This window comes from Sphaeramia orbicularis, chromosome 16, assembly GCF_902148855.1.
Source record: "Sphaeramia orbicularis chromosome 16, fSphaOr1.1, whole genome shotgun sequence".
NCBI lineage: Eukaryota > Metazoa > Chordata > Actinopteri > Kurtiformes > Apogonidae > Sphaeramia > Sphaeramia orbicularis.
In genome coordinates, this window is record NC_043972.1 from 29,166,504 (window position 1) to 29,193,609 (window position 27,106).

The 27,106-nt window shown below is 36.1% G+C and overlaps 1 protein-coding gene across 2 annotated transcripts in view; it reads right to left on the reverse strand.

Annotated features, from left to right (window-relative positions):
- Nucleotides 1–10,833: 10,833 nt before the first annotated feature.
- Nucleotides 10,834–27,106, reverse strand: part of deptor (DEP domain containing MTOR-interacting protein) — a 41,021-nt gene continuing 24,748 nt past the window's right edge. For both annotated transcript variants that reach the window (XM_030158276.1, XM_030158275.1), the window contains exons 8-10: nucleotides 22,552–22,622; nucleotides 21,311–21,415; nucleotides 10,834–14,376 (exon numbers count right to left, since the gene is read on the reverse strand). In XM_030158276.1, the coding sequence (XP_030014136.1) occupies nucleotides 14,254–14,376; nucleotides 21,311–21,415; nucleotides 22,552–22,622 (299 nt within the window). In that variant the 3' untranslated portion in view covers nucleotides 10,834–14,253. The remainder of the gene's footprint in view (nucleotides 14,377–21,310; nucleotides 21,416–22,551; nucleotides 22,623–27,106) is intronic.

Consider the following 27,106-nt stretch of genomic DNA (forward strand, 5'->3'; position numbering starts at 1 on the left):
GCTTAAGAGGATCCTCCGTGATCATCACTGGAAGTCTGTGTTTGACTTGTGGAAAAGTCCATGTGAAAAATGCTCCGTGCGCTCTGAGCAGGTGCCTGGACGAGCACCGCTGCGCTGCGAGCTCTGGCGTTAAAGGCGCAATGACACAGGTTTATTTATACCAAAGCTCAAAGTTGGTGCTTCAATAGAAATCTGACACCGGTAATATTTCACATCACATATAAACTGAGGGGAAAAACATGAATATAAACAGCCTGGAAAATGTACTGATAAAACCCCATAATGGCAGCAAATAACTTTACCCTTTTTTGTTTGTTTGTTTGTTTGTTTGTTTGTTTGTTTGTTTTTTAACAGTAGACAGAATTTTCCTTCTACACTATAAGCTCGGATAAGTAGAGTTTACTCAAAAAATTTGAGGCAAGTGATTGCACTTAAATGATTTGAGTAATGATCGACTAATCAGTTGGTTTAAGTAGGTTCAACTTTAATGCTAAAAGTATTGAACTTAAACTATTAAGTAGAAAACAGTAAAAGACAAGTTATTTGTACTTTAAATCTGTTGTAAAATCAACCCCACTATCCAACCATTCAACTCTGCATTTTAGGTTACACTGACTAATTTTCTCCATTGCAGTCAGATTAATTCATCATTGATTGAACCACTTCTTTTTTTAAGATAATCAACTCAAACTCCTATTCCTGACCAGAATAGTGATGTAATTATTCAACGTAATACATGTTACCATGAATGGAAAATAGTTCATTGACATTTGCCAGTACAGAAAGTGCTTAAATTTTGACATAACATTAAAACTTCAGTTTGAAAATTAACTTTTGAAGATGAACAGGAAAGCCATTGTTCATCCTATGGCTCTGACTCATGGTGCAGCTCTACAAAACTACAAAAACAAAAAGACCAATAAACACTGCTATACACACATTAAATCCAAATTAACACCAACACCACAACCCCGCTGAACCCCTGCACATAAAAATAACACATTTTCAACAACATGCCCAATACCCACAATGCAATGCGAAGATAAAACGGTGTGGTCATGACTAAAACTTAGTGATTTAATTCCATTCAACTTAAACTTTTTCGTACTTTCAACTATGTCTACAAATTAGTAAAATATACTTAACATTTTATAGTAACATCATAAAACTTAAATCATTTAAGTGCATTGTAATTAAAGCATTTTAGTAAATACAAATTCCAGGCTTACAGTGTAAATGAATGATCCGATAGATCAGGGGTGTCAAACTCATTTTAGTTCAGGGGCCATATCATCCCAGAATGATCTGAAGTGGGCCGGACCAGTAAATTAATGATATAATAATATATAAATAATGCCAACTCCAAACATTTCAATATGTTTTATGGTGAAAAAAGTCAAATTACATTATGGAAACGTTTCCATCTATTAACTGTCCTTTTAAAAATGTGAATAACATGAACAACCATGAAAAAACTAAAATTTATTAAGAAAAATAAGTGCAATTTTAACAATGTTTTGCCTCTGCTTATCATTTGTAAATGTGTATTACAGCTTACAGATCACAATGGATCTGCAAATTTACAATATATTTTAGTAACTGGCAGAATATTAGTAAAATTGCGCTTACTTCTCTTAACACATTTCTAGTTTTTCATATTTTTTGTGAAAGGCTGGTTTGTAAATTTACACATTTTCATGGAATTTCACTTTTTTACACTAAAACAGAGGAAAAAAATTTGAATTGTCATTATTTTTGTCATTATTATGTTTTTATGGTAATGTTTTACTGATCTGACCCACTAAAGACTAAAGTAGGGCTTTAGATGGCTCCTAAAGTAAAAGGACTGACTGTTAATATCTTGAGTGTAATTTTTGCATTTCACAAATTCATCCTACGGGCCAAATTGGACCCTTTGGCGGGCCGGATTTGGCCCCCGGGCCGCATTTTTGAAACCTGTGCGATAGATTATTGCTTACTGATTATAACACTGCATTAGGAGAACTTGTTAAACACATTCTCTATGTTAATTAACACTGTGGGAAAAAAAAAGAAAAATCCCCAAAACTGGCAGCTGTGGTTACCAGAAACAATACTGTAAAAAACACATCAAACTGTAAACATATTTACAGAGTAACATAGATTTAAAATTTTAAACATGTAGATTTAACATTAGATATCCGTGATATTTACATGTTTAAAATGTTAAATGTACTTTTTTATTACTTTTAAATAACTTTTTTTTTTTTTTTTTTTTTTTTTTTTTAAGTATGAGAATAGGCTGTTATTTCAACATTATGGTCTTGCACTTTAAATAGCACCACATTGTTTTTCAATTTACAGTTTTATTTTCTCAGAACAATAGAAATACATAATTTCTACATACAAATCTGGTTTTGTTAACATATTCTTCCTGTAAAAACTATAGCTATATTTGATTTAATCGTTAACACAAAAATCTTTTCAAATAAACAACTTTACATTGCATTATCACTTACAGTTTTTTTATGTTGGAATTTTTCAACTATTTGGTGTTAATTCTATGGTCATTTTTTACAGTGTATAAAAGCCAAATATCTTACAATCTCTATTAAGTACTTTGGACACACTGACTTCAGCTGTTTCATTACTGTCAAAAGGCTGCAAAAAAAGATTAAAAAAAAAAAAAGATCTTACCATAACTCTATATTTCAATGTCATTTCAATAAAAGTTTTTATTTAATCTTTAGGGTTCGTTTTGTTTACATCGTCATCAACGTTTAGCAAATGCTGAGTTTGGTTTTACTTAATTTAGCTCAACATTGAAAATTTCTAAGTTTATAATTGTTTTTGGGGTAGATTTCTGAAATATTTGTCATGTTCTGATCATAAAAAGTCATTTAAGTAAAGGTTTGGTCCCTACAAATCTCACTTAGGAAGAAAATCAGTCTTAAAACAAATATTGATTTGACTTTTATTGTGATAACTAGTGCGTTGACCCATGGAGATCTAGATGTGGTAGCTTTTATGCTGTTGTGTATTCCTGCATGCTGTACCACATTTATCCAGCAGTCACCGCCAAAGCGTTCTGGGTATAGCATCATGATTGTAAGGCTATTGTATTCCAAAATTACTAATATCTCCAAAAATATTGGTCCTGTCAACTTGCCATTTTCCCTAGTCTGTTCCTTGACCAAAAATACATAAGTATGCCAAACTGCAGCAGTCAGCTCTTTCCAGATTTTGTGTGAATCCCCAGACACACATATACGCACACACACACACACATGCACACAGAGGCCACTTGGCTTTTACAATATAGAAACACTGTTGGAATAAAATGTTTTCACCACTTCTGATGAAATGATTGTGACAAAGTCATTTATTCTTGATAGATAAAATATAACTGGGACTCAGTATGTAATCATTGTACCTGATCAAAGGTGATTACTGATGTGTGGAAATAGGAATAAAAAGTGGAATGTGCCTGGAAATAAAATTATTCCAACTTTATGGGCAACAGTATAGTTGACGACTGACATGAATGTTTTTTTTATGTTAACAAGAACGGAAGTTGTACAAGCTGTAAGTGTGATGTGTCCCATAAAATGAAGCGTAGATTACTTTATGGGACCTATATAGTTGCCTCTAAACCACTGGCTTCTCCTTAACAGTGATAGTGATACCTGCCCATGTTTCACTTTTCAGGTGTATGTGTTGTTTTAGAGCTCATTACCTGTACAGCGTCACTCCAGATGGCCACAGGCAGGGGTCTGTCTGTACCACCATCTCCCTACAAATACAAATATGGAGCTGTAATCAACAAGTTTCCAGTGTAACTCTAAACTTAAATGAGTGTGACCACGGATCAGTCAACTCCAGTACTGGTTTTCTGGCAGGCTGAGAAAACTTCTAGCGCACTTTGTAATCCTGTTTATACACTGGGCTCCTCTGCTGTCGAGGACGCTTGGTGACTTGCCTCGAGGGCAGAAGAATGGGAGTCATGAGAAACAGAGGCTGCTGAAGTATGCCAGTGGCCGGCTGAATAGCTGCACTCCAGGTGTGTCCCTGGGGGAACACACACGGACACATAAACGCACACACATAACGCCTTCGCCAAACAACTGTCCAGATGCCATAAACACTATAATCAAGTGGAAAAGGATTCCCCGTCCTCCTCCCTCCTTCCTCTTATTTCTTCCTTCAGCCTCTTCCTCCCTTCCTGTCCTTCTGTCCTCCTTTTCTCCTTCATCTGTTGCCCGTTTGCAGCAGACCACACACTAAACAAATGCGACACATGCTCCACTGCACAGCCAATGTGCACGGTGTAGGCCATTACCCACTATTATCCATGTTAGCATTACCAAGCAAATTATTACATTCATCTGGATAATGATGCCTCGAAGAATTTCATTTTTTCTTTCTTTCTTTCTTTCTTTCTTTCTTTCTTTCTTTCTTTCTTTCTTTCTTTCTTTCTTTCTTTCTTTCTTTCTTTCTTTCTTTCATCTTGCATTTTTCGTAAAACTCTGGTATTTTTCTGCATTTAAACTACTAATCATGTAGATGTTCACAAAAGTTCCAAGTACATCCAAAGGTCATTATGTCAAAATAGAGAAAACTGACTTTTTCAGCAAAAAATATGGCATTAACATGGTATGACATTAAATATGGCTTTTTTTTTAAATTGTATTTTCACTGTGTTTTATTGTTTGGTTATTGTGACTGCTTGTGTAACTGCTTCATAACAAATCGCTCTTCAAGGGACAAATAATAAAGTTGAAGTTAACTCAATATAAAATCAAATGTCTCCAACCACTGTCATTTGTCAAACAGTAGGGATTTTATTGGTGAATGAATGTTGAATAAGATGATGGTGTTTCTCTGTTCCCTACAGAGCCTCTGAATGTCCAAAAAAAACCATATGTGATGCCAGTGAAAAGCTGAGAAACAGTATTTTACCTGAATTATTTACATGTATTGATAGAATTGAACATTTTAGATCAATAGATGTTTTAGGTCACAGGTGGCTCTTTAGGTCTTTGAAAGTTTTTAACAGTGTTAGTGGTTTGATAAATTCAGTTTATTGCCTGGCCTTAAACATTATTCATATATTGGGATTTACTGACCCACTGTCGACTTAAACTATTTTTATTCTTGAGTGTCTGCGTTGTAGAAGATGAATCCAATTGAAAACACAGGAGGTCATTATATAATTTATATACACATATCCAGTCACATACTTCTGGCTGTATTCTACAAAATCATGAATAAATAAATAAGCAAATGAATATGGGAACATTGTGATTCAAACCAGTGGTGCAGTTTATGAATTTTTAAGTCTTTTCTTTATCTAGGAAAAGTTTGGAGAAAGAAAAGTGACACTCAAAAGCACTGCAGCAAATTACGAGCTCCTGAGCTCTTAAAATCTCCAGAATGCTGGACTGAAGCTGCATGTTTTATAAAACAAAACATGTCTTTTTTATGCTTTTTGTTCTGTTGGCAGCTCTTCTCTACAGATGCTCCCAATATGAACCATGCTGATGTCCTTTCTGCGTTTTTTTTTTTTTTTTTTTTTTTTTTTTATTATCCATTTATTTCCACATATTTCCTCTTTGTTCCCACTTTTATGTGTCCCCTTTTGCCTTTTACTGCCATAACATTCCGTCTTTTCTCATCTCATGTGCCTTTGTCTCTTTTTCCCCTTCACCTCACTCCAAACCCCACTCCTCGCCCGTTCATCCTCCTTCTGCCTACTTTTCCACCATCACCGTCCTGCTTCTGTTGAATAAATGCATCGGTCACATGGTAGAGTTGATGCACAGGTCATTTAGCTCAGCACCATATGGTCCAACTGTGAAGCTTCAAAAAGTTTTTTTTTGTTTTTGTGCAACATATACCTTTTTACTGTAGGTACTCATTTTTTCAAGGTTAACAGGTTAGATTGTGGCAGATTTCAGCTTTACTTCAGACAACACTTGTTTAATACGAGAGTAAATAAACAACTCCTTCCAAAAAAAACCCTGACATCTGCTGACAAACACACTCTAATTCCTGACATACAACCCTGCAGAAAAGCTGTTAGCCAATAAATGTGTTGGATAAGTGGGTTCAGTGAGTAGTATACCTCAAAAGTTTAGATCAGGTGTTTTATTATGTGACAGGTGACAGACCTCACATTAAAAAAAAAAAAAAAAAAAAAAAAGAAAGAAAATAGAACATTAATGAGAAAAAGTTAAATCTCTGACAGCCGATTACACTATGCATGACACTGAGAAGACTCAGGATGATGTTACTGACAAAATGTTTCTTTTTGACGCTTTACTTATATTTATTTAATTTTTTCCCCTCCCACTATTTTCTGTAGAACTAAGCCTTTTTCCTGTCTGTTCTCCTGTATGTAGTGACATCTTTCCCGATAAGCAGTTATTGCAGTGTGCTTAGTACTCCCAGGTTGCTCTGAAACAACATATTGTAATAATAAAGATGATCTCTCTTATTTCTTCAACTGACCCATAATTATTACAGATGAACCACCACTGTTGCTTTGAAATACATAAACCATCATTTCCTGCGCAGGAGAGGATTTCTCCCTGGAAACAGAAACCTTTCATCAACCTTTTCATAAAAACACATATTTAAGAGTGAAGTAGGTGAGGGATTAGTTCTTACTTCACGGTGCCAATTAGTGAAGAGAAGCTAAAATCTGCAAACACACTTGAAATGATGGTTCAAGCCAGACTTCCCCCTTCTTTCTTATTTTCTCTTTCACATCGCCACATACCTGAAGCCCCCTACCCTGCATTTTTAAGATGCAGAGATAACCTGAGGCTCGGGGCTTGGCTTAAGACTCTGCCACAGTGACAGACAAGCCAGATCACACTGTCATTCACCCACACAATGAGCTGCATTGAAAACAGCACAAGAAACGTGGTTTGTTTGTCTTTAACGCAAAGACCTGCAAAGTTCAGGTAGAGTTGACACGTCGTGCGTCCAGATATTTGAACACACACACGTACTGAGGTCTGTGTTAATAACAACCAGCGGGTTAATATGAGGGCAGCAGAGGACTGGAGTGACCCAGCCTTCTGATTAGTCCAACGGGACACAGTTATTAGTCGTCTTGTCATCTAGTGCCGTTCCCAGAGCGTCGCTAACCTGACAGCTCTTAAGGTCATGATGCATTGAGGAACTTCTTTATTTAGTTAGAAAATATTGTAACTTATCAAAAAAGGCCACAAGAACAGATGCATATGTTTAAGCACTTAACACCAATGGTATTTCTGACATGCACAGGATGTTCACCATCCAGGTTACACAACATTTTTTATGTGCCACTTTCTTCTCTTTCCATTCACTGGCCACAGCTCAATAATATAATACTGCTACTGAATACAAGATGGTAAAAAAACAGGGAACAGCAAGGCCTCTGCAGAAAATGAGTGACTTACCAGCGGTGTATTATTTAAGAAAAGAAAATACCTCACTCCTGGTATAATTGTAACTGAGATTTTGTGAGTCTATTTCGTCAGTGTTAAATGTTTTTATTATGACCGGGGCCTGTAGTCACCATTTAGCTTACAAAATAAGTTTTAAGACAAAAATGCTGAGTGAACAAAAGGTGATTAAATTCCTGCCAGAGTTGCAGGCCAAATTCACAGAGCTGGCAGCCACAGCTCAAGGAGCATTTGGCAAGGGGCTGGAGTTTCTGCTTGCTGTGACTTGTCCTGAGCCCGAAGCCAGTAGGAAGGGAAGTGGACGACAGGAGGGCAATTCACCTGAAACACTGTAATCACGCCTCGGAGGCATTCAGCCCGTCAACCTGAGGGACCACGGACACATTCCTTCTACTCAAACTAAAGTTACATCTATTTTCTTTTCTTTTCTTTTCTTTTCTTTTCTTTTCTTTTCTTTTCTTTTCTTTTCTTTTCTTTTCTTTTCTTTTCTTTTCTTTTCTTTTCTTTTCTTTCTCTTTTCTTTTCTTTTCATTTCTTTTCTTTTCTTTCCCCTTCTTTTCTTTTCTCTCCAGTATAATAAAAGAAACCTCTTAATTCCCCTCAAGTGATAACACAGATAACCTTTATTTAATGAAGCACGCAGAGTCAAAACGTTAATTAAACATCACAGAATCTCATGTTCAAATGATTTTTATTAAATTTTCCTGGTATCATATTATTTGTACTGTCATATCATGGACATAATAAAAAAGAAGTATAATGTAATATTCAAATAGTACCCTGAAACCATATCTTTAATATCACCCAATGTTTTTTTTTTTTTTCTTACTTTTTATTTTTTCTGACATGATAAGCTATGGGTTTTAAACTTCATTCTGCATGTAATTGAAGTCCCAGTGTGAAAAAAATTAAATTAATGTCTCCTTGTAGTCGAGACCTTTTGGAGCGTTGAAACAGAGGTAATTTTTTAGATGTTTTGTCAGACTTTAAAGCAATATTTTAGGCTTGTTTATGCTTAATAATAGCTGCTAATTTATATTAGGCTTGGCACCATGAGACTTTCCATCACATTCCATCATAATAGGGGGAAACACTGATGTAAATGGAAGAATCAGAATAAATCAATTCCCGTTTGGTTGAATGTAATCTTGCATGGAGTCCTGCCATAGTGTTCCCAGTGTGTTACATCTCCTCACTCTGCTCTATCTCTTATTTTGGCTGCCGTCACTGTCATGAGAGAGATTTTTTTCATGGATATTAATTACTTGATTTTGGCTGGTTCCTTCTGCATTGCCTTAATTGGGCCAACTGGGCTTTTCAGATCTTAATATGATCTCATAATATATGCCACTTGGTAGATGTTTTCATCCAGAGTGTGTACATTTTTACTTTAGTGAGCTGCTGTCAGTACGAATTGGACTCGTAACGCTGGCGGTGAGGCTGAGTTCTGTACGCACTGAGCTGCTTCATGTTGTGTCAACACATTATCCTCCAAGGGCCTGTGATCAAAACACAATTCACTAATAAAAATGCTTATCACTCCTATAAAAAAAACATCATTACAGTTTGCTGCACATTTTTCCAACACAGACCAAACTTTGACTAATTTAATATAAAAATTGAAGCCTGCACAGGGTTTATTTTTATTGTTTTCTTACTGTCAGTCACTATGTATAATCAGAAATGTCCAGCAGGTTGTTGCTCTCATGTGACTGTGTGTGATAGACTCTAATTTCCTGCTTGCGTGTGTGACTCTTTATGACAGACAGTAACAAAGGCAGATGCTGAGTTAATCAAAAGATGTGTCAATGCAAGGGCAGATGAATAAGTGGAGAGGTGGATGAAGGATGAAAGGTAGCAGTCTCACCTTATCTGATGAGGCCTATTCTGGTTACTGTAGCTGTCAGTCTTCTTAAAAGATAAAAGTGCACAATATAAAAAAGGTGGACCGGGCTGCAGCCTTAGTGAGAGGGGTATGTCAGTGCAAAATGACAAAACTGTCAGTAGGTAAACATTAATCACATGCTGTTGAGTATTTCACCAGATTATCATATGTATTTTCTCTAGTATAAGATATGTCTTTGTGACATGAATAGCAGTAGAAGATGTCTGACGGGTCAGAGGAAGGGCCAGTTCTGCTGTTAGAAATGTCAGCCAGAACACAGAAAACTGAGCATCTACAGAGATAAAGAGGACCAAGTGACATTACTATGACAACAGCAACTTGAACCATGAATTTTCTGCCACTAGAGTGGACATACCTTTTATTTCTTAAGACTAAATTCACAACCAACTGGGGTGAATGTATTACAGTTATTATGATGATATGAAAGAGTCTGAAACAAAGGTTTTCCATCATATCTGCAGAATATGACTGGTTGGCCGAAGCATCCCACAATGCCTCATTTATAATAATATGTTGGGGAATATATGTCTGCAATATAATGTATCATAATGTATTATGAACATATACATAGAGTATCACATTGCTGCCCAATCATTGTTACAACCTCTTGACACTTATGAATATTCAGTAGTATTATTATTCAACATGTCTATAATGAATTATGTACATACTTATGTGTCATAAACATGCATACATTTCACAACGCTTTATAAAAATAAGACATAATGTATTAAAAACAATATAATAGACTCAATAATGATGTGCAGTGTCACATAATGATTACTTTATACTCACTTTGCAAGGATCATTTTATTAAAATTGTCATAGTTGTAATGTGTTGTCATCATTTTTATGAAACATCAGTCAGTATTTTCATGCAATATAATGTGAATGAAAGTTTCTGTGAGAGCACCTTGACCACTTTAAGTAAAATGAAGATAAAATGTGTTGTAAGTCACTATTTCATTCAGTAACTCAATGCAAGAGCATACAGAACAGTGACGCAACACATTATAATACATTATAAGTATGTTCATAATTCATTAAAGGTGCTGACTTTGTAAAATGTGTGACAGTTGTTACAAATCATTATCCAGTACCACAGGTGCATTATAATACAGTACATGTTTATAGAGTATTTTCATAGGAAGTTGTAATTTATTATAACCTGGGGATTTATAGGAAGTATTACCATATGATGTCAAATTTACAAGAAAAATTACCGCTTTTGCAATTTTCATTTACAATATTTTGATAAACCACACAACCTATTACCACAATGTTGAGAAAATTATTGGTAAATTAAACTATAAAAATATTTGTGCTGTTGCTCACTTTGACCACAATGATGAACCTACTTGGCTGAGTGATAGGACTCCATAACACAACCAACGTAACACCAGACTACACTGTGTGGTGCAACACTCCCCCCTGCTGGTAGTATCCCTTTGTTGCAACTACAAAGAAGCTGAAAATAAAACCGGAGGAACATACTGTAGTTGAATCAGTTTGTTTATTAAACACTTAATCAGCTTTTTAATACATTAGAACATCAGAATGAACGTAAGCTGCTTTTTCAAAAACAGACTGTGGTTTTGTGAGCTTTTATTGTCTTCAACCCGACATTCAACGTCTGGAAACAGAGGAAAATAACGGCAGAAACTACTAAAAAATAAAACTATGGCCTCACCAGGTGAAGTTAAAGCAAAGACATGTAAATGAAAGTATACACATGATACTAACAGTGCTGGGATACATTCTGTCAGACCATTGCGTTCACTGTTGAAACCATTATTGTGCTTTTCGTATATATATTTTTTTAAAGGTGTCGGCATAACATTGATTGTCCACACAATAAAACCGGCGCTCATGATCAGTGACGATAAAGTGGAAAGCAGAGAGAACATGAGATTAGATGACGACCTACTGTGATTAGCAGCAAAAGAAGTCATTAAGGCAAATGTTTTCAGGCTTATTGTTGAACAGTCGGTGAACCAGTTTCAACAAACTATGACCATAAAGAACCCGCTCAACACTTTCATAGACATCAAACTTTTTAGGCAGTAAAAGGAAACATCAAACTCTGCATATTTATATCTTTCCACCATCCAGTGTCCCCTTTACAAATATGCCTTCAGGCAAACAATCACAGGCAACTTTTTTCCTCTTTATTCCACAATCCCAACCCTTTTTCCCAGATAGATTTCCAGACAGAGCTGGAAACTGCAGGTAGTTTAGTTTATAATTAAAACAAAAGTGAACACACGCTGACTTCAGATTTCACAAATGACAAATGCATCTACAGTAAAAAGCTTTCACCTAACAGTCTCTTGAGTCATGGATTTTAATAGAAACCTTTTGTTAAAATATTATTTTAGTTTGTTGCATTTCCTGTAAAAAATTGGCAGAAAAATGTACATCTACCACCTGAAAAAAAACTGTATCTGTGTCTAGGTTTCATTACTTTCTTTTGACATGTACAGCAAACCCTTCCACAAAATATCCATGTGAACAGAATTAAAAGGTAAAAACAACATCGGTGGATAATGGAAGATCAGCAGCTGTGTTATAGTCAGATAAATGTAACAACATCCAACCCCAAAAACATCTTTCTACAAAGATTATACAATTACATCCTAATCATGACAATGTGGGAGATTCTGTCTATTCTTACAATTTTTATAATGCAAGAAGAGAAATTGGTGCATTAATTTTCATATGCGTCTGAAATGATTTGTCAGGTAACTCAGATCTAGGAGATTGAAGAAACACAATGGATTCGAAGCCACATAAACACAGATTAATACAAATCATGCATTTCGCTGCCTACAACATTGGAGCACATCGATTCAAACCAATGAAATGATTCACTTCAGTTTACTGTGACAGGATTAATTCTACTGTAGATCTCTTGAATAAACTCTAACCTCGACCACAAAAACGTTTCAGTTTACAGAAATCGTTAGCTTTTCTGTGATAACTGAACTAATTTTTTGCCTTTTTACTTGGCAGTTTTTTTTTGTCTATAACAACCAAGTAAGCAAGTGTTTACTTGAGTCGACTACAGGTTTTCAGACACATACAAGCATCAATAGTTCTTATCCATGCTCTTCTTTTCAGTATTTTACAGCTTTTAATATTATCCCTCCATGCTAGTATGTCTACAAACATACAGTGATTCTGATGTTAACGTGGAAGCTAATATACAAATCTGTAAATATCAAGTTTATGTTCAGTAAATATTTAATTTTCAACACAACGGGGCAATTCACACAAATTACAAAACAGTCACTTAACTCTAAGTGGTATCTCAAGTCACCAACTGTATAAATAAAGCATGATCCCTTTCCAGATATAATATCTGAGATAAAAACACTCAGATTTCCATATTTCTTCACTAAAGAGTAACTCAAATTAACACTCACAGCTTGAAAATGTTAAATGGTGTCACTTAAAAAAATAAATTCACTTCACTTTTCATCGTTTTGTGACAGATATTAAAGAAAAAAAAAAGAAAAAAGAAAAACACGTACACAGACTTTGAGGGTTAAGTGGAAAACAAGGAGGATTTTGTAATTTGGTGGACTTTTCCCTCTAGTGAACACACTGGACAGGAATCCACTTTACATATAACTATTGAACATAAGACATGGGAAAACCTAAAGATGCAAATAAGCAATGTTTGATTATATGCAAGTTATATAATCTGTATGTACATATTTGTGTGTGTGTGTGTGTGTATATATATATATAAAATCAAACTTCAGTTCTTTAACTAAAAGGGAGCTTTTGTCACTCAAGTGCTTTCGTCAATTACAAGCAGTGCTTAATGGCTTCGCTCTTCAATCTGAGAATATATAGATGAAACCCCTGAAACACACTCTACTGTTCATCTAAATCTGACAATTCCAGATGTTACATACTTTTTCCACTCTGGCAGCACAGCATGAATCCAATTATAGCTGAGAATTAATTTGGTACGGAGCAAACCAGTGCATAAAGTGTTTTGTTTTCAGTGATAGCAGTTCTTAGAAAGGGATTTGACAGTTCTGAATAAAGAATAATAAAGATAATTTCTTATCAGATTATTAGAGATAAAGGATGATTGGTTCTTTATGACACAGCTATTTATAAAGTTTCTAAGGTGATATGAAGTTTTGGCTTGAGCAGTGTTGTCTTTTATAATGTACTATATACATTGTGCGTGGTAATGTCATACAAGGTTTATCACTGCTTTTTCTTTTTACAAGTAATTTCCTGTAGCTATACGTTTATCAGTTTTAAGAGTTTACATTGTTTTTGTTTCTTCTCTTTAACATGGTTGTTCTCAAGCAAGACAATAAAAGATACACCTCTTTTAATCAGTAACAGTTGTGTGTCCCTCCTTATGTCTTGGTTTTGTCACCAGCAGAGGGCAGTGTAGGGCCAACTCCATGGATGGTAGAAACCTAAGTGGGTTAGAGGTCACTGCATGTGATTTATTCTCTCTCGTTCATCTCCACGTTGTGATGACACACTTGGACATCTTTTTATACTCAGACTCACGGGACAGCTCTGGTGTGAATCTCAAACAAAAACAGGACAAAAAGGCCTTTCTAGTCCAAACACAAAGCCAGGGCCACATCACTGAGACTCTCTGGATAAATCTGTGGACGTTGCTTCTTCCCTCAAAATCCAGAAATACCTGCATTGTTTTTAATCCAAGAGTTGACTCGAAGACCCACATTCTTAAAGACACATGGTTTCTCCGTCGTCTACTTTGTCCAAACAGACACAGAGAGTGCGAGTCATGTTTCAAGTGATCCACTTTTCTCTGCCGTTGTGGTTTTGAGGTCAAGTTGTTAATCCTTCCAGTCCTCGCTCTCAAAGTCGACCACGTTGTGCCTCTCCTCTACGAGGTTCAGCTCCTCCAAATTATGCTTCCTCCATCACTTCCATGACGATTGTCCTGGGTCCGGTCAGGATCAGGTTGCTGACGGTCCGGTAGTCGTGAGAGAGGACGTTGAGTCCGTTCACTGACACCACAAACTGACACACCTGGAGACAGATGGACACCGCTGTTAACATTAATGCTAATCATGTTAAGGGAAGCTGAATGGAGGTGGAAGAAGTTTTCATGCCCTTTACTTTGCAAAATATCACAAAACACACAAATGCTGCATTAAAAGTAAAGATTGTGAATTCAGAATGTTACTTAAAGGAGTGATATTTTGCTTTTTTTTTTTAAAAATGGAATTATGCATTTTAAAACATTTCCCTGTGGTCTACGTAAACTGTAAATGCTCTGCTTGGATCTGAATTCTTCATTAATTCCACTCCACAAGTCCATCTTCAACCATATTTCTGAGTAATGACACCAGAAAGGCCGTTTTGAGCGCTGGCTTTTGCTTCGCTTTGAACATCTGACATTTGATGTAATCAGCTCGAAGTTTGGACATATTTTCAGTATGGACTGCCACCGCTGCTGCTGATGAAGAATTATTTATTCATATTCGTCGGAAGTCTTGACCTTATATGAGCAAATGTCATGATGTAACTAGTTATAAAACGTAACAAATTAAGCAAGAATTAAAACAGGTTGTAGAAGTCCACTCGATTTTTGCCAAAATGAATATAAAGATAGCTTTGCAGCACCTGGAGGGTTCAAATTCAAACTTTTGGAACTATTAGGGTCCAAATACACAAATAAATGTACCAAAGACTAAAGTGGGTTTAGCAAAATAAGACCCCTTTAAATGACAAAACAGAAGCACAAGGTACCTGAAGTATCAAAAAGTAAAAGTATTCATTAAGCAGTTGTTTGTTTTTGTCACTAATAAACACATGTAACAGTGTTTTAATCTTGTAATTTGTTGAATTTCTATTATATACGACACCAATTCCCCCAAAGTTGGGACACTGTGAAGAATGTATAAAATAAAAACAGAATTACTTGTTCCTCCAGTTGTTTATTTTTAGTACCGCCTTATGTCGCCCGTTTTTTTCTTAAAATGGTGCATTTTCTCAGTTTTCCAAGTTCTATTGTCCATAAAATATGGGTTTATGAAATTTACAAATCATACCATTCTGTTTGTATTTATGCTTTACACAATATCCTGATTTCATTGGTATTGTGGCTGTATATTAATAGTATACATCTTGTTTTTGCAAGGAATAATTAATACCTACAGCCTTTAGATAAAAGTATAATATTTCTCTCTAAGATCTAGTGTAGTAAAAGTATAAAGTGGCACAAAAAGGAAATATAAGTTATGGATTACATTATTACATTGTAAATCTAGAAGACTGTATACACATTGTAATTATTTTAATTATAATTTTATTGTTTTAAGCAGTTTGTTTTTACTTCTCCCTGGATGTTCATTTTATTTGTGTAAAGTATATTGAATTCCTTCTATGTATGTGTATGAAGTGCACTTCATAAATAAACTTGCCTCACTACATACCTCACATTTGTACTTAAAGGATTTGACTAAATGTATAGTTTCATTTCAGGACTGGAAAAAATATGAATATAAAGGCATTTAAATGCTCCATAGAATTGTTAATGTGGCTCACAGAGTTTGGTAGTTTGGTTTTCAGAGACATTATGGAATGTACAGAACCTAAACCATCAGCCGTGGAGGTTTGGATAATGTTTCAGCTTTGGTTTTGGACATTTCTATATATGTTTTGGTGGTTTTGTTGTTGTGGTCATTGTGTGCCTGTCTATTGTGTAAAGCTGGTATCAACTGAGCAGAGCAGGCAAAACCCTGGGGCCATTTTCTGCAAAAAATAAAACCCTCTGAAAACATTTACAGAAAAGACGACAACACAAGGCCTCAGTAAACCTGGACATGAATTACAACATGGTCAGTCAAAAGTAACAAGCAAACACTGACAGACAGACATTAAGTGGAAACTGCAGTATAATTACACAAGGGTACAACACAACAACCACGGTCCAATCACTCCCTGGTCACGCCTGGACTCCGCCTCCCTTATCGTTATTTAACCACCGCTCCAACACGGCAGCTCTGATAAAAATAAAAACCTCTCGCTCCTGCTGTTGCAACATGAGGCTGCTGTGGGTTGGTTCGGTTTGGTTTTGTTCTGCAAGCTATTACAGGGACACATTCACTCACGCATGCACAGTCTGGATTCATGCAAAAAGCTCCACAAGATGCAAAACAGTAGAAAAAGCAAACTGACAAAGCAGCAACAGGGTTTCTCACATGATTATCCAAGCATTTATAGTGCTAATAAACTGGCAAAATGCTGATGATATAAGGAAATTATAGCTGTTTTTCTGATGTGCCTCATGTTTAAGCCTCTGTGTGAAGTTTCCAACAAAACACAGCATCATGCAGCTTCAGATCAGTGTTTTTGGTTGCTTTCAAATTCATCACCCCTAATGTTTTTCCTCACAGTAATCGCTCTTAAATGTTTTTCCGGTACTCCTCGTAAATGTCTCAGATGGAGCGCTGAAAATAAGCAGAAAGGAGAGCTGGGAAATGGAGATTAAGAGCGATAGAGGGAAGAAAAAATGTCCAGACTGTTAATCCTGTGTTGCAGAGGAATGCTGGACTCTCCCTGTAATCACATTTAAACCTCTCTCACATACATCACTCCACTTCAGGAAAGTCAAACTACTGTCCCTCACACACACAAACACACACACACTCCTTTTTTTTCCTCAACTTCTATTCATTTCTCTTTCCTTCCCACCTTTCCTTTTCAGTTCTTTCACTCTCTCCGACACCTCCCCCTCTATTTCTCCCACTGATGCATCTCTCCTTTCAGGCTTGGAGGTTGTTAGTCTTGGCTGGAGCCCAACTCGACTGAATGGCTCCTTGCGCTGAGAGGGTTAAAATTACTCTCACACACAGAAAGAAACACAGGGTCCACGCAGAGATATTCAACTTCCATGCAGTGCTAACAGCTGTATGCAATATAGAGGTTATTCTTCCTTTATGAAAAAATACTCAGCTGATGGATGTACTGAGATCTCGCTGAAATTTTGTCTCACGAGGAATCAGAATGACATAAGAGTAAAAATAACTGCACGTTTTTTCTGTTCCTTTGGCTCAAACTGAACCATGACATGTGCTTTTGTGCGTCTAAATAGTGGACATCATGTCTGAATAATCATCGTCATCATTACACACAAAGCTGGAACTAAATGTGTGGCATTAATCTGGGTTTTTTCAGGACTTTTTAAGACCATTATGAACATTATTTATGACTGGTTTCACTTCTTCAGGACTTTGGAGGCCCCAGATGTGAATACACAGAAATGCTGAGTGATGACCTGTGCTACTTATGGTTTTTTGTTTTTCTGACTTCTCACATGACGCTTCTGCCTATCAACTCAAAGTTCCTGATTTAAGTGTTTGAGGTTCATCACTGTCAACAGAATTGTCTTATCGCAACCACGACTATTTAGCAAAATCAGCATTTTCCTGTATAAAACCCAGCTTAATGAAAATACCAAATGTGTCATATTTTATCACTATTTTCACATCCTGTTACACTGTTTGAAATGTATCTGAAACTCTTCTAATAATGCAAACTCATCTAAGTTCTATTTGTTACCTGTATCATCAGTCATTTCATTATCACTCATGTATTCATGTAAATTTTACAGCCCTGCCAAGCAATAAGTCTGATTAAAATGTAAGATCAGGTTGGACAATGTGGCCAAAAGATCATATGACCATCACCTTCTGGAGTAAAACGACAATCACAATCTAAATCACAACTTTCTCATCTCGTAGAAAGTTACAACCAAAGTTTACATTGTGGTTTCTCTGGTTTCCAGAGGCTTAGTCTGAGTTTGATGACTTTTTGTTGTTGTTATCTGACTAGAAACTCTGCTTCACTGTTACAACATCTTGACCTTATCTAGATAAGATAACCATCAGAGTTTTGTAATGAATCAACAATGTTTTCACTCTAACATAACTCTACAGCATCTGTGTAATTTCATTTAACTTAATTTAACTAAATTTTCTTAAGAAATTTCAGTTTGTTCATGTTATTCAAGTTGTTTTAAAGGAGAGTCGGTAAATGTAAACATTTTCTTTGCATATTTTTACTTTTTTCAGTCAAAAACATAGAAGAAAGTTTGGAGTGGACATTATTTACATATTACTATGTTATTATTTCACTGGTCTGGCCCACTTTAGATCAAATTTGGCTAAGTGTGTCCCCTGAACTAAACTGAGTTTGACACCCCTGCTCTAACAAAACTCTAAAGCATCTGTGTAAATCAGACTCAGAGCATGTCAGAAGGCAGAAGCTGGAGGCACAGCTCATGGACTTAAGGCAATTCTTCATTGTTTCTTCAACAGCAGATAACACATTACATAAACCCTGCAAGATAATGCAGACTGAAGCCAAACACTTCAAAATGGACTGATGCTACACTAATGCTATTAACAGACTAAAATAAACTTGCTAACCAAGTGACTTGTGCTAGCAACATTAATGCAATAAACCAAAGGCTTGTGCAACGATTTGTGAAAATACCACAATTACACTGACAAACCGTATATTTAAGACGAACTTTAGTTCGGTAGAACAGTGGAAAGTGCTGTTTTTATTGTTTTAATGACACAATCGGTTCAACCCCCTGGAAAGTAGATTATATGACACATTAAGATCAATCACAATCTAAGAAAAAATCCTATTTAAGACATTTTAAGGCCTATACCTCATATTAAATATTATACTTTGTAAAACTTGCAGATACCATGCTCAGTGTTTACTTTAAAAAGCTTTATAAAGAGTAATTCTTTGTCATAATGTGCAGAGCAGCTAAGGATACACAGATGGACACATTAAAAAAAAACCCACACATCCTTGTCTACCTGCTGTCTTAAAAGAGTGCATTAGAAGTGGCTCAGAGTGAAGTATTCGACAGTTACATAAGTGCTCTGTTCCATTATGGTCTGGATAATGCTGATGCATGCATCTAATGGAAAAATGTACAAGCTGGCACACGCAGATGTAGTGTTTGAAAGGATGTATGCGAAGGGAAACGTGAAGAGTCCTGTGATGCTTTTACTGCCTGCCCTGTGAGTTCATTGGGTGTAAATTATCCCCTTCGGTCTCTTATCTGACTTCAGAGCCAACACCTTACAGCATGCCGCATTGTGTTACTGCTTAATTACATGTCAATAAAACTAATCAGGTGGAGTGAAACAGCACTAACCTTCTAGGAACTGCAGAGAGTGGAATTAACTCTGCAAATAAACCAGTGAAGCTGTAACACACATTGCTACACAATATACATTTAACCTGAAAAGATGATACTGCATGAAGAAACTGTGACCCAGATAGTTTTTCATTACAAATGAACAGTTTTACTATGTTGTGGCCAAAGTGGGTTACTCCAAGATAAATTACATGGATCAAATTAAAATCTATTTATAGGCCCTTAGCTGTTGGTTTGTCTGCTCCATTTTAATACAGTGACACATGGTTTAATATTTAAGGAAAAAGTGACCTAATGTCCTATTTTTTATTTTAACTTAGATATGTATGTATTTGACCCCATCCATCACTTTTCACACAAAGTTAGTAGTTATGCAAATGTGGAGAGTGACGTTAAACTGTTCCATCCTTATCCTTAACAGTATACATCCAATACAGACGACTGCTCTCTGTAAACTGAAGGTGATGTATTTGGAATTCCAGTCAAGTTATTATAAAAACAATGAAAAAGAGAAAGATCCTCCCAGCCACATAATAAACAGGACAAAGACTAAAATATATAGAATGGATTACAGTAGAAAAGATAATAGTCAATAAGAATAAATAGATATAAAATTATATTACTAAAAAAAGAAGTTTAAAGAAAAAAACCTCTGTCCTAAATCTATTATCATAGCATTATCTTTATTTTATATTCACATAATTTAATCACCACATAAAGAATAATGATGCTATTTTAAATCCTCCAAGATATAGGTCACACAATCGGTTCAGCCTCAGGTTAACGCAGCTAATCACACACACAAAGACATAAACACACACTTTATAAGCACACACACCCCTTTATGACCAATTATGTCATATGTTTCCATGGCAATAAAACCTGACAGTTAACAGCAACCAAAGCAGAAGTGATATTATTTCAGACTATTTCCTCTTTCATACAGAGTTGTGCCTCCTCTCTGCAGAATGTTCTGCTTTGTAAATCCTACATCCACAGAGTGAAGGTTTGTAAATTGTTTTGTAAATTACTACAAATGCCCCATAATTAACACTCAAACACAATGCTTTGAAGGAAATTTACGAACTGAGAGTACATTACGTGCAGGATAACTTGACTTCTTCATCTAACTCTCTCCTCAAAGTCATGCTTTTCTCTGATCTGTGTCCTCCCCTCAGTGTTGTGGTTAAAGTTGCTATACTCTGCATTCCCAGAATTCCTTGCTGCCACTCTGCTTACATACTTTCATGCCAGCTGTGGCTGCACAGCCACCTTTATCCTGCTTTCCTCCTTCCTCTCTTTATTCCTCCCACAAGTGTTTTTCCTGCTTTAACAGCTTGTCTCTACCCCTGTCCTCATCCTGCAGTTTAACTCCTGCCTGATGCATCTCTTTAAAGTATTGATACATTGAGAAAAAAAAAATCACTCCTTAATGACAACCACACACTACTCTTTCTACTGCTAATCTATTACATAATTGAATTTCCCTCGGGATTAATAAAGTATCTATCTATCTATCTATCTATCTATCTATCTATCTATCTATCTATCTATCTATCTATCTATCTATCTATCTATCTATCTATCTATCTATCTATCTATCTATCTATCTATCTATCTATCTAATGCAAATAAAGCTACTTAAACTGCAGCTACAACAGCTAGTACTGTGAAAAATGGTTATTATGCATGTATTGTATATACTCAAACTTAATAATTTGTTGAATAAGTACTCCTGAAGAGTGAAGGATCAGTTCTCCTGTTCTTATTTACCTTCATACCAGCAGCAGCTGCAGGTCCACCAGGGTCCACAGCCTGGATATGACAGGGTTTACTGCCTCGAACAACAAACCCCCAGCCCACAGCATCGCCGACAATCTGGGAAACATCAAGAACATATGAAATATTAATATGGGTCCTATATTTATTACATATACTCCATATTCAACAGGAGCCAAAAAAAGCCTATGCTATGGATTTGTGGTCATCACCAGTAAGTGGAAACATGTGTTCCATTTTTCTCTAGCATTTACTATTCCAAAAGTCAGCAGTGAACATCCTTGTGTGCAGTTATGTATTTGAAGGTAAAATTCACAGCACTTGAATTTTGAAATGATGATTAAAAGCAAGGAAGGGAATGGATGAAGAAAGGTAGCAGTGTTAGCTAAATACAAATAAAAAATAAGCTATTGCAATGAGAAATACAAAAGCTTTTCTGCTTGTTTCACTGTGGTTATGTTCTAAAACGCCCTCCTTCTGCATTCTGACTCAAGAGGTCTGAGAGTTTCTGGTAACACAGTGAGTGTTTTGCCTTGAAATTTGTCTCTGCATAGATATTAGATCAGAAAGAGAGCAGAGGAGAAAAAGGAGAAAGCAATATAGTCTAACTGAAGTCACTACATTTTATAGACTCCCTACTGCACTAAGCAGTTATTGGCTGGAGGTACAAATTCACTGCCAATAGGTCCATAGCCAGAAACATCCCAAACACAGCAAAAAAAAAAAAAGAAAAAAAAAAAAATACAGGCAGAGGGCGGCGTCTCCACCACCACACACTTCTAGCGGGTCATAAGAGACAACTGAGAAGGATTCCTGTTGAAAAAGTTTACTAAAGTGTTACATATTATACCTTTACGCTAGTGTTTACATGTCATTTTCTCCACCAGTGAATGGAGCTTCAAAAGCAGTGGGTAAAAGGTCTGTATTTGAAGCATCTTGCATAAGAGGCAGGCCTTTATTTCTACCCGATAAGTTTAATTGGTCATATTTCCATACAAAATCTTGTTCTGACAGTTGTAGTACAACATTAGTAACTACCAAGCACATTTCATGCATCTGTTTCAAGGCCTTTAATTGAGGGTTTTTATTTTTATTTAGGAAACGTGGAATTTACTGTATGTGAGTTTGCGTGAGCACATGTCTGAGATGCACACAAATGTACATGATGGCAGACATTTACAAGTGTGTGTGAAGAACAAGGATTTGTCTTTGTCTTGAGTATGTGTGTGTCTTACAGTGAATGTCTTCTTTATAAATGGTCCTCCTGGTGTCTGGAGCTCCTCCGGACTCACTTGTCTCTTGAGAACTGAAATGCAGCAGAAAATATTAGTCACCATCATGACAATCAGCCACACATAGATACACACAGAGAAATACACAACCATAACACTGTTAGAACATGTGTGTGTGTGTAAAGCGCTAATGTCTGTCACATGCTAACAAGGCCTGGAGGCTCTGCACTTCCTGAAACTGTATAACTCCCACTCCATCCCCTTCTTTAACTTCCTCTAACAACTACATACTCGCTTACCCTAAACAGGCCTCTACTTGTCTTTCTTATCTTAAAATAACCATAATTATTTATTGGCATTAATTTATTCCACAAATACAAATAAAACACTTAAAATCAGTCTCTGCAAATACATGTATTAAGAACAAATGTATAAACTATTTCATCCTGAGAAACGACTGCCTTCACATTTAAAGAAAACATGTGCATGCATATATTATATTTAGAGCTGACTATGAACATATGGTCATGCTGAACAGGAAAATCAGAAAGGGAAAAGAAAAGAAATGTCTGTGAATTAGTGTGTTTGGCAAAATTTGCCAAAGTAAATCTGCAAATATTCACATGATGAGAAACGATGAACACATTTCTTCTAGACAAGATAATCTCTGTCTTATAAATCATTTGTGATAGTTAATTCAAATACAGCGACAAATGGGGTTTAAGAGAGAACTTTTATCCCCTTGATTTAGAAATATCTACAGAAGTCTAGGGAAGTGAAAATCCATGTAGATATAAATGGCAGCTTGTTATTATAAGCTGATCATTCGTCATCGCTTCCTAATTTCTGTGGATCTTTTCAAATCCATCTGGTTTTAAAAACATTCATATTAAAAATGACAAGAGACAGAGGAAAACTTCTTACTCCCTCTGCTTCAAATGTGTTATATTTTCCGACACATTCATGTGCCATGTACAATTACAAAGGTTAATATGAAGCAGAGGGGAAATGCCCTGAGTGCTGGTGTGTGTGAGTGTGTCTGTGTGTTTGTGTGTCTGCCTTCCTTTTCCTGTTCATTCATTGTGTAGTGTGTGTGTGTGAAGGTGCTTAGATGCTACAAAGAGACGCTTGTCAAGGACTGTGCTTGGATTAGACACTTCAAAGAGAGGCTCTCAGCAGTCGAAACACAACACGGATTGCATATACACACACACACACACGCACACACAAACATGCACAAACACACACACACACACACAGTCTTAAAGGTGTCCCCATTGAGTTAAAGCAGTGCAAAGAATATTCGGTAGTTTTTTAGTCTATCTTTGGAACATTTCACTGCAAGTGCTTGTGAGTTTTTGTATGTTTTATACAAAACTTTAACCTCTTACATGCTCTAGACCAGGGATGCCCAATATGGTAGATTGCAAAGGTAGCGCGGGTAGATTGTGTGCCTTCAGAAAAAATGTTTTAGATGTGAGGTCTATCATCTATCCTCCATTTGCCACCTGACTGATGTACAGAGCGTCCAGTCTGAGATCTCTTCTCTTCTAACACACAGTCACCATGCAAGCATGGTCAAATGTGAGGTCAACCACAAAACTCAAGCGAGCTAAGTGAACTAGTTAGCCTTCCAGTGTATGCCTACTAAAAAAAGAGGTATAAAAGTGACTGTGAGAGCTGGACCAAGTAAGAAAACAAAAACTTAAACACTTCCATGCAGAATGGGATGAGGATTGTTTCACACCACGTCATATTTGAATGCATTTGTCTGATTTGTCAATCTATCATTGCTATTCCAAAGAAGAGAAATGTGGAGAGGCATTATGGAGCTGTTAATAGAAACTACGACACTGACTCACTGCAAAAATCTAAATTTTACCAAGTGTATTTTTCTCATCTCTGGTCAAAATATCTCATCCCACTTAAAATAAGACATAATCATCTAAAGAGTAACTTGTAAGTGAAATATAAGAACTTATTTTTAGACAATAGATCTTGAAAATCTTATTTCAAGAAATCTTGCCAAGATAATTTTCACTTGTTCCATTGGCAGATTTTTTTTTGCTTAGTTCAAGATTTTTTTTTGCTTAATCCAAGCAAATAAAATCTGCCAATTGAACAAGTGAAAATTATCTTGGTAAGATTTATTGAAATAAGATTTTCAAGATCTATTGTCTAAAAATAAGTTCTTACATCTCACAAGTTACTCTTTAGGTGATTATGTCTTATTTTAAGTGTGATGAGATATTTTGACTGGAAATGAGAAAAATACACATGGTAAGATTTAGATTTTTGCAGTGCTTCTTTCCAAAAAGTGACCAGAGAAAAAGAAACGTGAACTAAAATCAGTTAATCAGACAGCAGTCATTTTTCCCATATGAAGATTATTTAGTCCAAATCTGTCCCATTGTGACTGATGACTATTTGAACGTCTGTTTGAGGACAGTACCAGAAGTTGCTGTCTGAACTATACAAGCCTGGACGACTCCATTCAGTGCAAATCATCAGAGTAAGGCATTGACCGCAAATGTATTGAACTGTGTCCTAAGGGTTCATATAATTATGCAAGGTATACCTATTACATTGTATATATAAAGCACAGTCAGTGTATATATAAATAATTATATATCTATCAATTTTAGGGTACGTAGATCATACTGAAGATGTGTGGGCACCCCTGTTCTAGACACCATTTACTATGGAGCACTGACTTTTATCGTGAACTTTAAATCCCTCATTCTGTTTAACGCTCAGGTCAGATGGGTTGCTTTGCCAGTACAATGACTGAAGCATTGATATATTCTCATCTATACAGGTATCTTATTTCTGTATTTCCAATTTATTCATTCATTCATTTTCTGAACCCGCTTTATCCTCACTAGGGTCACGGGGGTCGCTTGGAGCCTATCCCAGCTACATAGGGGCGAAGGCGGGGTACACCCTGGACAAGTCGCCAGTTCATCGCAGGGCTGAACATATAGAGACAAACAATCACTCTCACATTCACACCTATGGGCAATTTAGAATAACCAATTAACCTATTAGTGCATGTCTTTGGATGGTGGGAGGAAGTTGGAGTACCCGGGGAGAACCCACGCAGACACAGGGAGAACATGCAAACTCCACACAGAAAGGTCCCACCCCCCGTCGACTGGTGTTGGAATCGAACCCAGGACCTTCTTGCTGTGAGGAACGAGTGCTAACCACTGCACCACCGTGTCGCCCCTATTTCCAATTTATTCCTTCCTTAAATCTGCTGCTCAGGATCAATTTACAAAATGAAATGAAACTTAAGGAAGTGACAGGGATGCAGATTAATTTGGCTGTACATGTTTTATCTAATTTATTTACACATTTTAACAACTCCCTTATATTTGTCATTTTGTTATTTTATGATGTTTGTGTTTGGTTGGTACATCATTTAAAGCCTGGTTAAACATCTTGGCAAGGACACTCTACAAGAGAGTTTTAATTTCAGTCTGTCCTGGTCATATAAAGGTCAGATAAAAATAAAATAATATAATAGAGGTGGAAAACTGTTCAGATCCTTAAAAGAGCCACAACGAAACTGTAAAAATACTCCAAGTTCTGCAAAACCTTAAGTAAAATATGCACGTACTATCAGCATTATCTACCTAGAGCAAGAACAGTAAAAGTAGTCTTTGTGCATAAAATGGTCCCTGTCAGTGTCTTACTATAATGTACTGGGTATGATTTGCCAAAGGGGATGAGGGGGGTATTTCCTTCCTTCATGTATCTTTGCTGCTGCTGAATTATTTTTAACCCCAGTTGGGACAAAATGTACCCCCCCCCACATGATGCAGCTTCACTAATAGACCATATAAAGTACAAATAAAGTAAGGCACTAACAAAGAGTAGCATTCATGGTAGTGAAAGAGGATGAATCATGTCTAGACTCAGATACTATTGTTATTATGGGATGTTGAATTAATTTTTAAGCTTTTATTTTGTGTCTTTGTAAGAAAAGGACAAAGCCAAAGACTGAGAGTATTGTGCTACTTCATTAAAAGTCCTACAAGTGTTCGTAATTATTCTACAGATCTTACTTGAACTGCTATAAGAAACATCTGAACAAAACACCCTGTTTAAATTAATTTTACTGCTGCATTTTACTTCTGTAGATGCCTAAGGTTGTTTCATGTCTTGCTGTGTAGTTTATTCTACAGCAATGCATCATATTCTGTAAGATCATCATATATTTGTAGCAATGCTGTCCAATTAATTTGACTTATGAGCTCAGAATGAGCTGCTTTCATCTATGTGATAATGTATCTTCCAGTGAATCAAAGAGAGATTTTAAAGGTTTTATTTAGCAAAGATTTAAAATCAACACTAGGGACAGTGATTATTTTCACTGGATAGAAAGTGGATGAAAAACTGTAAAGTTACTCAAGCTTAGCAGTACTCAAGTAATGCTCAAATTTATATTTAGTTACTTGATGCTTGTTACTTTCATTCCAGCACCATACTGGAGAATAATGATATAAGGATCAAATTAATATTCAATTGTTATCATTATAATATTGACACAATG